This window comes from Triplophysa rosa, linkage group LG23, assembly GCF_024868665.1.
Source record: "Triplophysa rosa linkage group LG23, Trosa_1v2, whole genome shotgun sequence".
In the NCBI taxonomy this organism is placed as follows: Eukaryota; Metazoa; Chordata; class Actinopteri; order Cypriniformes; family Nemacheilidae; genus Triplophysa; species Triplophysa rosa.
In genome coordinates, this window is record NC_079912.1 from 3448443 (window position 1) to 3466420 (window position 17978).

General features: G+C 41.9%; 1 protein-coding gene and 1 long non-coding RNA gene across 2 annotated transcripts in view; both read right to left on the reverse strand.

Moving 5' to 3' along the window:
* Window positions 1-17978, reverse strand: part of ofcc1 (orofacial cleft 1 candidate 1) — a 98892-nt gene that overhangs the window by 29259 nt on the left and 51655 nt on the right. Inside the window, exon 14 of the mRNA XM_057323416.1 lies at window positions 12271-12501. Within this exon, the coding sequence (XP_057179399.1) occupies window positions 12271-12501 (231 nt within the window). The remainder of the gene's footprint in view (window positions 1-12270; window positions 12502-17978) is intronic.
* LOC130547049 (uncharacterized) lies at window positions 16120-17094 on the reverse strand. Its single transcript, XR_008961845.1, has 3 exons — window positions 16998-17094; window positions 16787-16863; window positions 16120-16611 (listed from the first exon to the last, which is right to left on the reverse strand). It is a non-coding gene; the product is annotated as an uncharacterized LOC130547049 (long non-coding RNA).

The window sequence follows — 17978 nt, forward strand, 5'->3', positions numbered from 1 at the left end:
AAACGAAAATGGATACTGTTGAGTTTGAGGCTTGGTGCAAAATTAAGCAAATAGCGCAGAATAAGGCAGTAGTGATAAGCAATGTTGATCCAAATACTACAGATGATGATCTAATTCAAGCTCTGAATTCAGTTAAAGCTTTTGGTAATGCTAAGATAGTTGATCGCTGTCAGGATGTAGTTTCCAAAACTCAGTTTGTGTTAATTCAATCGTCCACTGACGTTTCTAAGCAAACTATACCAGGGCATGTAAGGTCTACTGGAGGGGTTAGCTCTTGGCCTGCTCATGTGCTTTCTGTCCCTGCAGAAGTCGAAGGATTCGAAGCCAAGTTGATGTCATTTCTGAAACACGAGGGAAAGTCCATTTCTGATGTCAAAGGTTTGATAAATCCTTCGCCTCTTGACGCAAATTCTGCTCTGGTCAATGCCATTAGTGCTCTAGTGGAGAAATGTAATTCCGCACCTGCTGACACTCAGAGTTACAGGAAGCTACGCATGTTCTCTGGTGTGAAGCCCACTCCCAGTGGAGAAGAAGAGTACAATGCATGGGCAGAACAGACAGTGCACTTACTTGAAGAGTGGCAATGCAGTGACAGTGTGAAGAAGCAAAGGATAGTGGAAAGCTTAAAGGGCCCTGCTGCTGACATACTGAGGTTCCTGAAAGTGCAAAATCCCATCGCTACAGCCCATGACTACATGAGAGCTTTGGAAACTGCTTTTGGCACCACTGAAAGTTCAGCTGACCTCCTAGTCAAGTTTCGACACACGTTTCAATGGGAAGGTGAGAATTTGTCTGCTTACTTGTTGAGACTGGATAAACTGCTACACTGTGTGTTCAGGAAAGGTGGAGTGCCGCTAGCTGAAATGAACAAACTTCGTATTGAACAAATTGTGAGAGGTGCACTGCCGCATGACATGGTCGCCCTTCGTATTCGCATGACACATAAATTGCATGAACCGCCTACAGAAAACTACCAATGCTGGAGACAGGCCTGTACTCTTCTGCTACAGATGTGGAGAGGACAGACATTTTAAGAGGGAGTGCAGAGGTGAAGAAAACCTGAAGAGAGTCAACAAGGGCCTCATTAAACAGACAAAGTCGGGAAACTACCGCGGGAACCAGTAAAGGAACGGCCTGGTATCCCGGTGGTGAAAACACGTTCCACCAAGTGCATTACATCAGACGGAAAGGGGAAGAACGCTATACCTGAAGGTTTAGTCGGCCCAAGTTCTGCTGTACCCAGAGGTGGGTAGTAACGCGCTACATTTACTTCGTTACATTTACTTGAGTAACATTTTGGAAAATATGTACTTTTTAAGTAAAATTAAAAGTGTGTACTTTTACTCTTACTTGAGTAAATTTCTAATAGAAAATCTGTACTTTTACTTCGTTACATAACTTACATTGCGTGACGTTCCTTCGTTCCTTCATTTTAAAATATGCTTTTTAAAACTCGTTGTTTATTTCAAGGTTGTCGTCTCTTTTTACGGGCATTCCTGAGTGATCGATTCTTTTGAGTCCATTCTTTTGAAAGCATTAATTGAACAATGGGCAAAACCATTTGAATAGGCTAATGAATCAGTTCAAATGATTTGTTCAGTTCGCAGCATGATCTTAATCATCTGAAGCAGGATTACTCACTCCTCGTAGCGCGAAACTTAAGAACACGCAGAACACAAAGAGCGTTGGATGAAGTGGATATTAATCTATATCTATACAATCAAAACTGCAAATGTGTCATATTGTTTGCCAGCAATGATAAATGCCCGCCATATGCGCGCACCCGCGCGACCTGTTCGTCAGACACAGCAACATGCGCGTTACCTGTCAGACACAGAGACGTGGGCTTGCAGAAATATACATTTGAAGAACAGAAGGAAGAAAACTTGTTGATGGGCGTGTGGTTCACTGTTTACTGTTTGTTTACAAGTAAGAGCGTTTCACAACACACACGTGACACAACACGAGAAAACACGAGCTTTGTTCAAAAATGTGTATTTCATTTAAGAGAGCACTGCAGATGTTCTAGATCATCTTAGGAAATGCTCTGAGTTTAGTTCATGCTTTAGTTTGACATGGTCTATTATTCTAAATAAGTTGTGTAAACTACATTGACATCAGGACTAGATGAAATTTACAGAAATGCTTGTCTCTTCTGTGTTTGTCTATTCTTTAGTCTCTCTAGTATATTGCAAAGATATCTGCTTATGATAATTAAAAATATTGATTAAAATGTAATATTAAAATATTGGCGTTAATATTAATTTTATGTAGTAGGCCTATATAATCAGATACAAAGTAACTAAGTAACTAGCTACTTGAGTAGTTTTTTCATTGCATACTTTTTTACTTTTACTCAAGTAATTTTTAAAATAGTGACTTTTACTTTTACTTGAGTAACAATTTCTCTAGTTACTTGTACTTTTACTTGAGTAAAGATTTTGGCTACTCTACCCACCTCTGGCTGTACCAGTACAGATTGAAGGCATTTATGCCAAAGCTGTCCTCGATACCGGTTCTCAAGTGACCTTGCTGTACAGATGCTTTTACGACAGATATTTGAAGCACCTGCCATTGACATCCATCGATGCCTTGCAGATATGGGGCCTCAGTTCCACTGATTATCCGATTCCTTACGATGGCTACCTATCGCTCAAGCTGGAGTTCTTGGAGGCTGACCTTGGAGTTGCTGAGACCATCGATGCCCTTGTGTTGGTGTGTCCCGATCCCGTAGTAAGATGTGAAACCTCCCTTCTCGTTGGCACAAACACGCCCACCGTGATGAGACTGCTTAGTTGCTGTAGAGAGAAGAGTGGAGATAAATTTGTTCGCACCATGCACATTCATCCTGCTTTCAAAAAGGCTTTCGACGAGTTGCCTGAGTACCCATCAGAGGATGTTGATCACAAGCGAGGCACCGTGTGGTTTCTCCAACCGAACCCAGTTACCCTACAACCTGGAGTAGTTAGAGTTACGGGTGTGCCGAAGTGTCAGCACATGGCAAGTGCCCAGGCCATTCTGGTGGATTCTCCTAGCGAACTTGCAGAGGAGCCAAGATTCCCAGAAGGACTTCTCGTCAGACCAGAGTTGCAGCCGAATGATAGTGTGTTGTCCAAAAGAATCACAGTGTTGGTCAGGAATGTGTCGGCACGAAAAATCACTTTGACCAGAGGAACGCCGATCGCCCAATTGTTCCCAGTCGACGTGATGTCTTCGCCTGTCGTGAAGAGAGAGACTGACACTGAGTTTGCAGGGAAACTGACCCCATCTTCCTTCAACTTTGGAGACTCACCTGTCCCTGAGAGCTGGAAGGGAAGACTAGTGAGTAAGCTGATGGAACGCAGTGAGGTTTTCTCTACACGTGAGTTCTACGTAGGATGCTGTAAAGGTACGCACCACGCTATCAAGACCATGGAAGACAAGCCTTTCCGAGAGCGATCTCGCCGACTGGCGCCGGCTGATGTAGAAGCATTGAGACAGCACCTGACACAGCTTATAGATGCTGGGATCATCACTGAGTCACGAAGCCCTTACGCCTCGCCCATAGTGGTGGTGAAGAAGAAGAGTGGAAAGATAAGGATGTGTGTGGACTACAGGACTAAAAATACTAATTTAATGGGTCAGTATGTTGTCCTCACTGCAGTGTAGCAGCTGCAGCTATACAACTAGATAAACTCTTCCTCTAAATGAAGACTCGAGTCGTAGTAAGCTTTAGATGCTCTTTACTGTGGCTCTTTTTCTCTTTTTACAAGGTCAGAGTGAAAACTGTAACAAATAAAACTATAAAAATTACCATTTAGCTCTGTAACATGTGCCTTTCTCGTGTAAATAAGTGAAAATAAAACGTTTTTAAATGCAAATAAATCAAATGCCTTCTTCATATAAGTAATATTTTTTATCGCTAACTAATGAATGTAACTATGAAATTATTCACTTACGATGTTGCCTCTGTGGCGTTTACAGTGTTGGATACATGCAGTAGAACACAGAAATGTATCTGAGTAAATCCGGCTAGGCTCCTCAACTACTGACCAAAAACAACCCGAGAACCAGGAACTTTTCGTCGAGACAAAATCCTTCAAATTAAGAGTCTCTTCAAAATAAAAGTTCATTCGAATTTATACCTGAAAGACAACACACTCCCCGTCTGACCTCTGCGAGGTCATTAATTGACCCCTAAGAATTATGAGAGTCTGTGTATATCAGTCTTGGTAAGAAGTAAGACAACTTGTGAGACTGGCCTGAAGAAAGTTTTTGAAAGTCCCTGATCTGTGGTCCTCAATTCCACCTTCCTCACCCTTCCGTCATCTCCAGAGAAGGCCTTTGTGATCATAGCCATGGGCCAGTGGTGGCTTCGCTGTGTTTGAGAAGGACGATATCTCCCACTTGCAGGTTTTTGTGGGATTTGGTCCATTTCTTGCGACGCTGCAAGGTTGGCAGATACTCTCAACTCCAACGATTCCAGAATTTGTTTGCAAGAGCTTGTACTTGTCTCCACTGCTTGGTGAGGAGGTCTTTATCTGTGAAGTCTCCTGGTGGAGGTGGAACTCCAGTTTTTTGGGTTAGGAGCATTGATGGCGACAGAATGAAAGGATCTTCAGGATCGTTTGAAACTGGAATTAGTGGCCTTGCATTTATAATAGTTGTCACTTCCGCCATTAGCGTGCACAAAACCTCTTGGGTCAACCGAGTGTGCTGTTCAAGAAACATTGAATCCAGGATTCTTCGGGCCACCCCAATTAGTCGTTCCCAAGAACCACCCATGTGTGAGGCATGAGGAGGGTTGAATTCCCATGAGCACCCTTGTTGGTTTAGATACCTCTGAACAGCGCTCATTCCCAGTTCCCTGCATGCTCCTATGAAGTTTGTGCCGCGGTCAGATAGTAGTTGTTTGGCAGGTCCTCTTATGGCAAAGAGACGCCTGAGAGCATTAATACAGCTTGAGGTGTCCATTGACTCAATGACCTCAATGTGCACGGCTCTGGAGCTCATACAGGAGAACAATATAGCCCACCGCTTGCTCTCAGCTTGTCCTCCTCTTGTTCGTCTGGTGGTAATGTACCAGGGTCCAAAGACATCCAATCCCACATACTTGAAAGGAGGGCAAGTTTGGAGGCGTTCTTGAGGCAAATTTGCCATGCGTTGCTCTTGCATTTTGCCTCTTAGTGTGCGGCAGGTTATGCATTTGTGTAAGACTGAATTGATGAGCCTTTTTCCTCCCAGGAGCCATAGTCCTGCCGCTCTGACAGCTCCTTCCGTCAGGTGACGGCCTTGATGTTTGACCTCAGCGTGATGGTGTCTGACGAGCAACAGGGAAATGTGGTTATCCTTTGGGAGGATTATGGGGTTCTTCTCTCCAATGTCCAGGTTAGCGTTCTTCAGTCGGCCTCCAACGCAGATGAGATTGTTCTGCAAGGTTGGACTGAGGCGATGAAGGCTGCTGTTTGGAGGGACTGACTTATTTGCGTTCAAAGTTTCAAATTTCTTTGAGAATGCTCTCCTCTGAACAGCTGCAATGATGACTTCCTTCGCTACCGATAGTTCATCTGGGGTACGAGACAGATCACACTTATGCTACCCCTTACACTTGTCCGTGTTTTTAGAGAGCTTAAAGGACCTCACAATGTGAATGAGGAGTGCTATAGCTCGAACAAGACTGTCGAAGCTGGAGAATCTTAGAAAGCGTTCTGTGCTAAGGCTTTTCTCTTGCAGCTTTGTGGCATAGCTTCTCACTTGTACACGGATATCTGGGTCCAGTTCTGGTTTGACCAAGTCGAATGACCTAACAAGATCTGGTTTGTCGAGAGGGTTGAGCAGGAAGTTAGGTCCTTTTAACCACGTTGTCTGTGCCAGGAAGGAGGCAGAGATAGACCTTGATGCATGGTCGGCAGGATTATCTTCTGTGCGCACATAGTGCCATTGTTGAGGTTTTGTGGTTTGGCGAATGCGCTGAACTCTATTATGGACGTAGACATAGAATCGTCTCGATTCATTATAGATATAGCCAAGGACCACTTTTCTGTCGGTGTAAAACTTTGTGTAATCCAGCTTCAAATTTAGTTCATCGTGAATCAGGTCTGCCATTTCCACTGCTAAGACTGCCGCGCAAAGTTCGAGTCTTGGGATAGTTGGTTCCGACTGAGGTGCAAGTTTTGACTTGGCCATGACAAATCCAATGTGAGTTTGTCCATCTTCTGGTACAGCCTTCAAGTACGCCACGGCTCCGATGGCTTTGATCGAAGCATCAGAAAACACGCAGAGCTCTGTATGCACTGCCTTTGCTAGCGAAGCTGCTGTGTACGCCCGTGGTACGTGAAGGTGTCTCAGTTCCTGAAGCGAGTCCTGCCAAGCTTTCCATTTGTTGAATTTATCTTCGGGTAATGGTACATCCCACTCAGACAGCTCGGCGGTGAGTTCCCGGAGGAGGAGTCTACCTTGGATTGTGACTGGGGCCAGGAAACCCAAGGGGTCGAAAACACTATTCACCGTGGTGAGGACACCACGGCGAGTAAATGGCTTGATGTCGTTTGCCACAGAGAAGGTGAATGTGTCGCTTGCTATCTCCCACAGAAGACCCAGACTGCGTTGAGCGGGTGCAGCTTCTCCACCTAAGTCCACACCTTTCGCGATTGTAGCACAGTCTTCGGATGGAAAAGCTTCCAGGACTGCTTGGCTGTTTGAGGCAAACTTGTGGAGCCTGAGGTTTGATTCGGCCAGTGATGTCTGTGTTCTGCTTAACAGGTCAATAGCTTCAGCATCAGTCGACACAGAGCAAAGGCCGTCGTCCACATAGAAGTGGCGCTCCACAAAGTCAACTGTGTCGGTCCCATGTTCTTGTGCGCCCTCTCTGATTGTTCTTCTGAGACCGTAGATGGCCACAGCAGGGGATGGGCTGTTGCCGAAAATATGAACTTTCATCCTGTAGTCTACGATTTCTTTTGTTGTATCATTGTCCTTGTACCACAGGAATCTCAGATAGTTTCTGTGGTCCTCTCGCACCAAAAAGCAGTGAAACATCTGCTGTATGTCTGCCACGATAGCCACTTTTTCCTTCCGGAACCGCATCAAAACTTCGAGGAGAGAATTGTTGAGGTTAGGACCTGTAAGGAGTACATCGTTGAGAGACACACCTAAGTGTTTGGCACTTGAGTCAAATACCACCCTTATTTGGTCAGGTTTTCGAGGATGGTACACTCCAAAGGTCGGCAGGTACCAGCATTCTTCATTCTCTCCTAGTAGTGGAGCTGCCTCTGCATGGTCGTTCTCCAACATTTTCCCCATGAAAGCTATGCATTGTTGTTGCATCTCCGGCTTCTTATTCAAGCTATGTTGGAGTGATGCGAAGCGCCTGACTGCTTGTTCTCGGTTGTTAGACAAGCGTTGTCTAGGTTGCTTAAATGGGAGAGGAGCTATCCAGCTATTTGACTCATTTCTGTAGACTTCTTTGTACATTAGTATCAGAAAGATGTCGTCTTCGATTGAAGATGCCAGCTTGTGGTCCTGTTCAGTGTGACTGAAAACAGTCTGCCCCAGCATTTCTTCTGCAGACTTTCTAGTCTCTGAAAACCTGTCTCTTGCCTCTCCGCAATGATGAACCTTTTCTTTGATGTGCAAAAAGCTTGTACAGGGTTTGAGTAGGGAGGGCCGGCCATTGTCGAGCACAGTTGTCTTGAAGATGTTGACTGTTGGCTTATGTGCATTCCCCAAGCAGACTTCTCCAACTAGCACCCATCCTAAGTCTAAACGTTGGGCAAAAGGGGCATTGTGGGGGCCATTGACTTGGTTCCGAACTTTGTGCACTCTTATTATATCTCTACCCAGCAACAGGAGGATCTCAGCAGTAGGGTCGACCTCTGGGATGTGCTCTGCTACCTTGACAAGATGTGGATGATGACGAGCTGCATTTGGGGTTGGGATTTCGCACCGATTGTTGGGTATATCGTTGCACTCAATAAGTGGTGGGAGAGGGATCGTGGTCGTTCCATCGAGTGACTCTACCACAAAGTCTTCAGCCCTGCACCCATATGTTTCCACTATTCCAGAGCATGTCTTTAGATAGTAAGAGTACGGTTTGCGCTCGATGTTAAACAGCTCGAAAAGGCTGGACCTTGTCAGCGACCGGTTGCTTTGGTCGTCCAGGATGACGTAGGCCTTGATAGCTTTGTCTGGTTGACCTTTAGGATATAGTTTCGCAAGGCAAATCTTGGAACATGACCAGCCGATGTTTCCTGTGCCGCAGACCTCGGTGCAGCTTGAGTTAACAACCGCTTTAATGATGCTGCTTTCTTCCTCCTCCCTGCTGTTGTGTGGTGGAGTTGAGGGGGCTTTGACTTGAGGTGCGGGTCCAGGGTGCATGGCAGAGTCGTGCCAGGTGCTATCGCACTCCAAACACTTAACTGCGTTAGGACAGTCCTTAGCGAAGTGAGTAGTTGAGCCACAACACTTAAAGCAGATTCGTTTTTCTTTGAGAAAGGCCCTTCTTTCCTCCAGCGTTTTGGCCCTGAAGGCTTTGCAGCGCTTGAGAGGATGAGGCTTGCCATGTATTGGGCAGCTTTTGTTCAGGTCGCTGACACCTTTGTTTATGCTTGGGCTTGTTGAGGCGACGTCTGTCTTGTGGACCGAAATAGGGTACTTTGTGCCTTTTGAAGAAGGTTTTTTCAGACCTTGCGGGCAAGCTGCTAGTACCTGGAATAGCAAAGCTAGGGTCGTTTCTTTTACGAGCTTCACTGCACACAAACTTGCTGAAGAATTCAAATGGTGGAAACTGTCCCCTATTTTCTTCCTTATGCTTTGAACCGACTGACATCCATTTTTCTTGAAGCCCATAGGGCAGTTTTGCAACTATGGGTTCAATGCCGCGTGCGGTATCCAGATAGGAGAGAGCTGGGAGGTAGCCGTCCTCCTTGGCACACTGCACTTCCATTCACAAGTCTGCTAGTTCTCGTAGCTTCACCTGTTCTTTTCCTGAAACTCTTGGGAAATTATCAAGCCGTTCGAAGAGAGCCTTTTCGATTATTTCAGGTGCTGCATAACATTCCTGGAGGCATTCCCAGGCCTTCCTAAGTGCTATGAATGGGTTAGTTATGTACACTGACCGTAGACGTTTGACATGGTTGCTGGATTCTCTACCGAGCCATTTTGTCATTAAGTCCAATTCCTCGGTAGCTGTGAGGCCTAGCCCTTGAGTGGCACTGTTGTACGATGACTGCCAAGCACGATAATGTTCAGGCTGATCATCAAATTGATATAAACTTGAACTCACCAGGTCCCGACGAGCTAAGTACTGTGCCATGTGTTCAGTCGTGGGTCCACTGTGGGAAGCTGTTGGTGCACCCTGGGGATAGAATGGCTGTGTCGACCTGTTCGAGTTGGTGTGGCTCATTGTGGAGTCCCTTTGCCGGTCAGATTCTCCATGCGGAGCCTGATTTTCTATCTTGACTGATGGCGGGACGTACACACCGGGAGGCTGACTTGGTGACTGGCTAGCTTTAATGGCTGCTTGAGCTGGGGAGTCAGTAGAAAGATGGCCTTTATATGATTGAGGGTTGAAGTGATATGTAATGTATTCTTCTGTCTGTTCCATTTTATCCTCTTCTGATGGGCGTACTTCATTTAACACCACGTAATTTTCTGTAGCGTCTGCCGCTTCCCACACTGCTGCTTCCGCTTCGGCTATTGCAGCCTCTCTGCGAATAGTGAGCGCTTCTAGTTCAGCATCCTACTTTGTTTTTTCCAACTGATATGTAGCTTCTCTGTCAGCCTTTTCTCTTTGGTGATCTGCTTCCTTAGCAGCTCTTTCTATTTTAGCTTTAGCTTCTTGTTCAGCAAATACAAGACGTGTTCTAGCTGCCTCCACTTTGGTTCGTGCACATGTTAATGAGCTAGTGGATGCTGCGGATGACCGCAAACTTCTTTTACTAGCCACGGAAATCTTGTCACTTCGTTTAGCTTCCATCTTAGCACGATGTATGACGCCAGCCTTTTAACATCTTTTCACTATGTTGTCCTCACTGCAGTGTAGCAGCTGCAGCTATACAACTAGCTAAACTCTTCCTCTAAATGAAGACTCGAGTCGTAGTAAGCTTTAGATGCTCTTTACTGTGGCTCTTTTTCTCCTTTTACAAGGTCAGAGTGAAAACTGTAACAAAGAAAACTATAAAAATTACCATTTAGCTCTGTAACATGTGCCTTTCTCATGTAAATAAGTAAAAATAAAACGTTTTTAAATGCAAATAAATCAAATGCCTTCTTCATATAAGTAATATTTTTTATCGCTAACTAATGAATGTAACTATGAAATTATTCACTTACGATGTTGCCTCTGTGGCGTTTACAGTGTTGAATACATGCAGTAGAACACAGAAATGTATCTGAGTAAATCCGGCTAGCCTCCTCAACTACTGACCAAAAACAACCCGAGAACCAGGAACTTTTCATCGAGACAAAACCCTTCAAATTAAGAGTCTCTTCAAAATAAAAGTTCATTCGAATTTATACCTGAAAGACAACACAGTCAGTGTCGAATATCCCTTAGCTCTCATAAAGAGTGACAAAGCGTGAATCATAATCATACCCTAGACTGATTAATTTAACATTGAGGTGTTCCCTTCGCCATATTGAGGAAAAAGAGTCAATAAGTGCTTAATGCTCGAATCGTTATTGTTCGAGGCATTTATTCATTTCGAGCCGATGGTAAAAGGGTTACAAATAGAAGTCAGAACTAATCGGTCAGGTGTTGACAGTAGAGATGTGTTTTCAGCCGATTCTTAAAGATGGCTACAGAATCTGCTGATCTTGTAGAAGCAGGCAGGCAGATCATTCCACAAATGTGGAACAGATCCAGAGAAGGTACTGTACGTGAGAGTGATTTTTTTCCCGTTTTGGGATGGCACCAAAAGATGTTGTTTGCTTGCAAGAGCGCAGGGATCTGGTGGGTACCTAAGTCTGTATTAGTGAGTGAAGAAATGGGGGTGCCGAACCAGTGGTGGTCTTGTAGGCCAAGAGCAAAGCTTTGAATTTGATGTGAGTGACCATAGGGAGCCAATGTAGCCTAATGAAGAGAGGGGTGACTTGCACTCAATTTAATATTTGATTCAAAATATTGGTTTGATTCACTTTGAATTACACTCTTAAAAATCAAGATGCATCACAATGCCACAGAAGGGTTATTGTGGCGAAAAAAGGGTTTTCAGAAAGATTGTCTTAATACATTTTGTTTAGCTGTCAAATATTTTAGGATTTGATTGAATTGCATTGCATTTACGTAACTGAACCTTATTTTATTCCTTTGTCAAATATAAAACTTTTCAGGTTCCTGTGCTGTAAATTACATCAACAGATCAACCCACTTAACACAACTCACTTCAGCGTTTACAGCAGGACCTGTGCTGGTAATGAAGTTTTTCCACATGTTTGTGGTGCAATAAAATCCACCAAACACATGTTGTTGTGTAGACGGGTGGAACTCATTTGGCACCCTGTGTTGTTGCGTGTTGATGTTGTAGTGTGTGTGTGTGTGCATGAGTGAGTGTGTTTGTGTAGGAGTAGAGGGGGGTGGTATTTGCGAGAATGCTGGGGGTAATGAAATGTGCGTGGGGTAGAGTGAGAGAGAGACTCTAATGACTGTGGGGCGTGTGAGCGTGTGTGTGTCTTCTGTCAGTTTGCAGCTGATCTCTGACCACTGCTGTGGTCACCAGCCCTGTAGAGAAACGCTCGCAGCGGACAAACGGACAGACATGTGGAACATGTCATGTGCCCGTGACCCCGTCTCTGTGTTTTTCACTGATTTCTGTTCTTCTCTAGATCCCTCTACATTCCTCTCATCTTCTGTTAGTCTCTTTCTGTGATTTAATGACCGGACTTGTTTGGCAACAGCTAAGCTGTTTTTACAGAACGACTTCTGGATGATAAATTAAATTACCACCACATGCAAAATTGCACAGGGTTTACAGTATAATGAAACTGTCTGGACTATAAAAAGATACATTCTTTCCGAATAATCCACACTTTCAGATCCATATGACTGAATGTCAAAACTGATGACAATCTTTGATCTTGAGGTTGTTGAATGAGCCTCGTAATAGTGTTTGCATACACATACATGCAAATGCACACAAACCAATGCATGAATCACCCCCATGCATGTTTGTGTCTGTTTCAAGTGAATTATTGTAAGCAGACATTTGTAAAGGTCAGTATATGCTCTTCTGGAATATATCTGCATGTTTTGTGTGTTTCGAATAACAATGAGCTTTGAGACGTGTCTGTTACCTGTTGATGGGGATGTGTTTGGTCTGCAGGTAGAGCCATTGACCGCAGTAATGCAGGTACAACCGTGGGAACCACATGATGGTGAACAGCGTTAGGTTCAGGCTGATCTGGGACATTCGAGGATACCAGGACAGATCGAGCAGTGATGGGAGGAGACGCCGCAGCAGACGCATCCTCTCTGCTGTCCCACAGCAAAGTGTGACCGAGTGCTGCTGACTGTGGTGCTGAGATCTGTGAACGACACATCATATGTGATATTCACTTTAAAGGCCTATTGTTAGAAAAATAAATACAAAAATGTTTTCCATTTGAATTCATATTTAAAACATTAGTTTTCTACGATCCCTGTTATATATGTCATAACTAAATGGACTTATATGGCAAATAATCTTTTTTTTGCAATTATTTACTTTGTTAATATTTTAAAGAAAAAATAATCTGATTTTCAGATATGGAAACACACATTAAAACATTAAATGTAACATCTACAACATTTCTTCTTTGCTGTATACCACACTAAAAAAACTGTATTCTGTACATCCATACCACACAAGACAGAGTTAATGTGTCAGAGAAGCTTCCCTGTCAAGCTGCATTACACCACAGCAGCAAATAAATCCTGACTTGGGTCCTCTCTCTAATGAACGTATCCATGATATATGAACAGATGTATTTTAGACGCCTGCGCAGACGGGCTTTTCAGAACAGAATCACTAATCCAATGTGAAATCTGTTATTGCCACAAAACTGTTATTCTGTTAAATCTGATATTTCCATTTCTTGAGGTATGTTTTAAATGGATTGGAGTGTGATGTCTGCTTGTACGTGAAATGTCAAAAGGCTACATAAAAGATAAGGAGAAATGTTTCGCTTTCTTCTATGTGTTGTGCAATTTCACTATTGAAATTTAATCTATATTATTATTACTTTAGATTAATATTAACATATTATATTTAGGATTCTTGTTTTTTTTATTTACATCAGTTGTGTTTGTATTTTAGTTGTTTGTACTACAGACAGAAAATATACCTTCAATCATGCGGATTGTTGAGGGAAGGTGTTATGATGGTTTAACAAAACCCGTATGCTGTACATTGAAGAAGAGACCAAACCACATTTGTACAGATCAGAAATTACTGTATTTACACTTAATCCCAGATTGCAAACTATCTGTCCTAAATAGTATTTAGCATTTAAATAAGTGTGTGTGTGGGTGTGTGCGACTGAATGTGCACTTACATTTATGCATTTGGCAAATGCTTTTATCCAAAGAATTAAAGGGATATTTCACCCAAAAATCAAAATCACCCTCAGGATTTTCCAAACCTGTAAACATTTCTTTGTTCTGCTGAACACAAAGGAAGATGTTTGGAAAAATATCAGTAACCAAACAGACCTCATCCCCAATTTACTGCCATAGTAGGGGAAATAAATACTATGGGAGTCAATGGGGATGAGATCTGTTTGGGTGAACTATTTATAACTATAGATACATCTCTTATCAGAATGTGTGTTTTCTGGGATCGATGAACTTTGCATAGCACAATGGTCTTCTAATTGAGCTACAGGAACATTTAGGCACAACTTCAGTATACCGTGTCAGTATATATCCCACTACCTGTATGATCTATTGCTTAACACACAGTAGTAAAACCCTGCCAACGACTCTCAAAATGCTATAAAAATTAAGCTTTTAATCAAAGGACTAATTCGTTGTAAAACTGAATTACCTATAATAGACAAATCGTTGGATCTGCCATTGTTTATAGCAATCGGAACATTACAGGAAAACAAATTCTCAGAAACATCACAATACAAGCAGTGTGAAGTGTGGTGTAGAGATGTGCAGGTAATGACGTGCATTGGGTGCTGTGGTGTGATTGATTTATGGCCTGATGCCTCTGAGGCAAAACACAGCAACTCTGGGAACTATCTGTGCCTTCAGTTACTGTGCCTTTATTTACAGAATTAAGTTATTTGCTGTCACTTTTTTTCTGATTTGGACCAAAGGGGTTGTTTTGTAAATGTGCCAGAGTCACTTTCAACCCCCTCCGTCAGAGAACAGTTTGAGTCACACAATGTGTGAAAGAGATACTAAAATCAAAATAACGTTCAAGCTGGAAGACTGTTTGAAAGGTCAGCAAAAAAAAAGTTGTCTTTTAAGATACTTTGGTTTGGCTAAAGCAAAAGCGTGTATTTTTCATGCAAAAAGAAAACCCAGATCGCTCTGCTCTGAGCTCATGAAAAAAATAATGGGCGACTTTTCGTCTCTTGCTATGAGAAGGCATTCCTACATTTACATTTACATTCATTCATTTGGCAGACGCTTTTATCCAAAGCGACTTACAAGTAGGAGAGCATATAAACATTTTGTCAAAATGCTAAACAGTACCGTTAGTTTACAAGGCCATGCTACTAGGAAGATTAAAGCTGGAGTAAGCAAAGGAGAGAATTAACTTTTTTTTTTGACAGACAGACATACAGAGTTATTGGGTAGTCAAATAAATGCAGAACAACAGGTATGTTTTGAGTTGTTCTTTGAAACTTGTGAAGGATGCTGCAGTTCGGATGGAGTTCATTCCACCAAAGGGGATCCGGATAAGTAAAGGTTTTTGCAAGTGATTTGGTGCCTCGCTGTGATGGAACAACCAGGCATCGCTCATTTTCAGACTGAAGATGACGGGAAGGGATGTAGACCTGGAGCACTGAGTTAAGGTAGATGTGCGAATTTGCCGTTATCGTTCTGAAGGCCAGTGTCATAGATTTAAACTTGATGAGGGCAGCAACTGGCAGTCAGTGAAGTGAAATCAGGAGGCGTGTTACATGGGTTCTTTTAGGCTGATTGAAAACTAGACATGCAGCTGCATTCTGGATCATTTGCAAGGGCTTGACTGCATTGGTTGGAAGGCCGGCCAGTAGAGAATTGCCATAGTCAAGTCTTGATATGACCAGAGCTTGGACAAGCTCTGTTTAGGTTGCCCTAGTAACAGTTATAAACAAATTGTCATCCACTGCAGTAACGGACAAAAGATGTGAGCTTCACTGTCTTGAATTTTAATTCACTCTTGAAAGTTGCTCATCATTTGCATAAAGTTAAACTTTGTCACTTCGTTGGACATGCCCACTTCCAGGTGCCAACGTTTACTGTCACTCGTGTCGCTGGAAACACAAAACTCTCATAGAAAAATTTGCTTAAGGTGGTCTATTGCTGCCGATGTTAATGAAGCTTCATAAATATACCTACGTAGTTCAATTAAATGAAAATGTATTATTTTGCCTAAAATTTGTGTATAGATTGCAGGGAAAAGTCAATATCTCTATCCGTTTTTGTATCATTATTACTCAGGAGAATTAATTATTCGCTTTGAAGCCATTATCCAGGCCTTTCCGAATGAGGTACTCATTTTCTGGCACATCTGTAGAAAACTGTATTAGAGTGACCATACTTTTATATCACAGATCTCGTGTGGAGAACAGGGGCCTCATGTACACTCTTAAGAAAAATGGTTCTAAATAGTACCAAAAAAGGGTTCTTCAGCTTGTAACAATAGCAGAACCCTTTTTATAATGTTCCATAAAGAACCCTGCCTTGAAAAGTGCTAGAACCTCAGTGGTGCTATAAAGAACCTTTTCTTTATCAGAAAACAAGAGGGGTTTTGATTTAGGTATTTTTATTAATTAATTCATTTAGTTTTTTATGGATTTTATCATTTTCTATTTCTGTTTTACCGTATAAAAACAATAAGCAAGACATGTAAATCAAGTAATACTTTTATTTCCTTCTGGTCACATCATTAAATGTCATGCAACATTCAATATATTTGTACATATTAATACCTTTCACAATTTTGCATTGTTGCAAAGCAGCTTTACAGAAAAAAAAAACATATTAGCCCTAAACAGAGACATAGGAAAAAGTAAAGAAATATGTTTTAGTCCATTTTAGCACAAAAGCAGTATAAATGTGAGAACAAAAATGTATAGAAATAAACGTATATATACAGTACTGTATATAACCAGGAAAATTAGAAAAATACATGATTACTATTTAAAGTTAACTTATCAGCAAGATTATACAGCAAGCAGTGAAGCCAAGAAGTCAGACAGGCAATAAAATGATTCCATCTCATATTGTGTGCAGATAACTACATATATTATTTTTATGTGTGGTAATGATTTTGAATTTCTGGCAAAACAAAAATAGGGTCTGGCATGGGGCTCAAATTGCAGGCCATGATCATCGCAAATTCCCACCACTTTCCATGTATGGCTGTGGTCATCAACCTTGAGAATCAGGCCGAATCAGAGCTGTGTCTGTCAGTCTCAGGTGTTTCCAGGAGCCTGAAGATGAGACATGGAGACAAAACAAGCTGATGTTAGTGTAGAGGTCACTCTCATATGTAAAAATGATGTCATGGCAGAAGTTTGGTTGAGCTGACTCCTGCAGTATAAACATGTTTTTGGTAATAAAGATAATGTTTGGCTAAAGATTCATTCGTAAATTTTGATTACTTACCTTTGAATGTGTCACTGAATTTGCCTCAACCGTCAAAGTCAGACCTGCAGTGGTTTAGAGCTTGGCTTATGATTCACCTGAAACAGAGACATATATATATAAGTACTATAAGAATACACAAAACTTCATTTCCAAAATAATTTTAACTCTAAATTGCTATTGTTTTAATGTGGAAAGGATATCAACTTTAAAAGAAACATGAATATATCACCTTTAAAACATTAAGTATGACACAGTAGACTTCTGAGCTGAACTGATATTCGGTTAGCACCGCGAGAAATACCCGTCTCTTCCAAGTTCACACCCAGGACAAGGTCACATACGAAACTCTGAAATATCAATAAATAAACCTAAATACATGTTGTACAACATACTGTTGAAGAAATATCAAGATAATGTGCATGAAAATATTTTAGAAAAATGGTTTATGTAAGTTCAGCCAGAAGTAAATAATGATTGAGAATATTGTTAATATAATACATTTTTGAAATATTAAGTAGAGTACATACATTTTAACTATCCTAAATAATTGGTAAAGCAGATTCCCATGAATTATATATCCATAGAATATCTTAAATAAAATATATGATTAAAAACAGCCTGAAGCTTACCTGTGTGGTGTGTCAGTCTGCATGCACCTGAGCAGGACTGTTAAATCAGGACTTTGATTCGGGACATACAACCAATCAGGAGGCATCTTCTAAATAACTGATATACTTTAAACCTAGGCGGGAATAAAAAACCCTTGCCCAATACAAAGAACCATTTCAGCAGAAAAGGGGTTCATCAGAAGACATGGTTCTAACCTTTACCACCATTAAATAACCTTTTAAGAACCATTTTTTTATTATAAAACGTGCATACGCACAGATTTCATCGTAAAGTGTGCATACGCAAAAATCTACAGCAACGTTCATATTTATAAAACCGGTCTTTGACGTTGAAAAGTGCTTAGCGCCACGTCAGGTGACGTACGCACTTTTGCTTGTCCGAGTGCTGCGGGTTTTTGGAAATATAAGACATTCCTGCCGCTTGTATAGGATTTGGATGTTGCCAGGTGCTCTTTCATATAGCAATGACATTAATTAGACATTGTTAAAAGGCGGCGATCTGAAACTGTTCAGTTGTATGCAATTTCACGATAATATGCGATTTATAGATTTAACTTCTGTACACACGTTTTTTGTGCGTA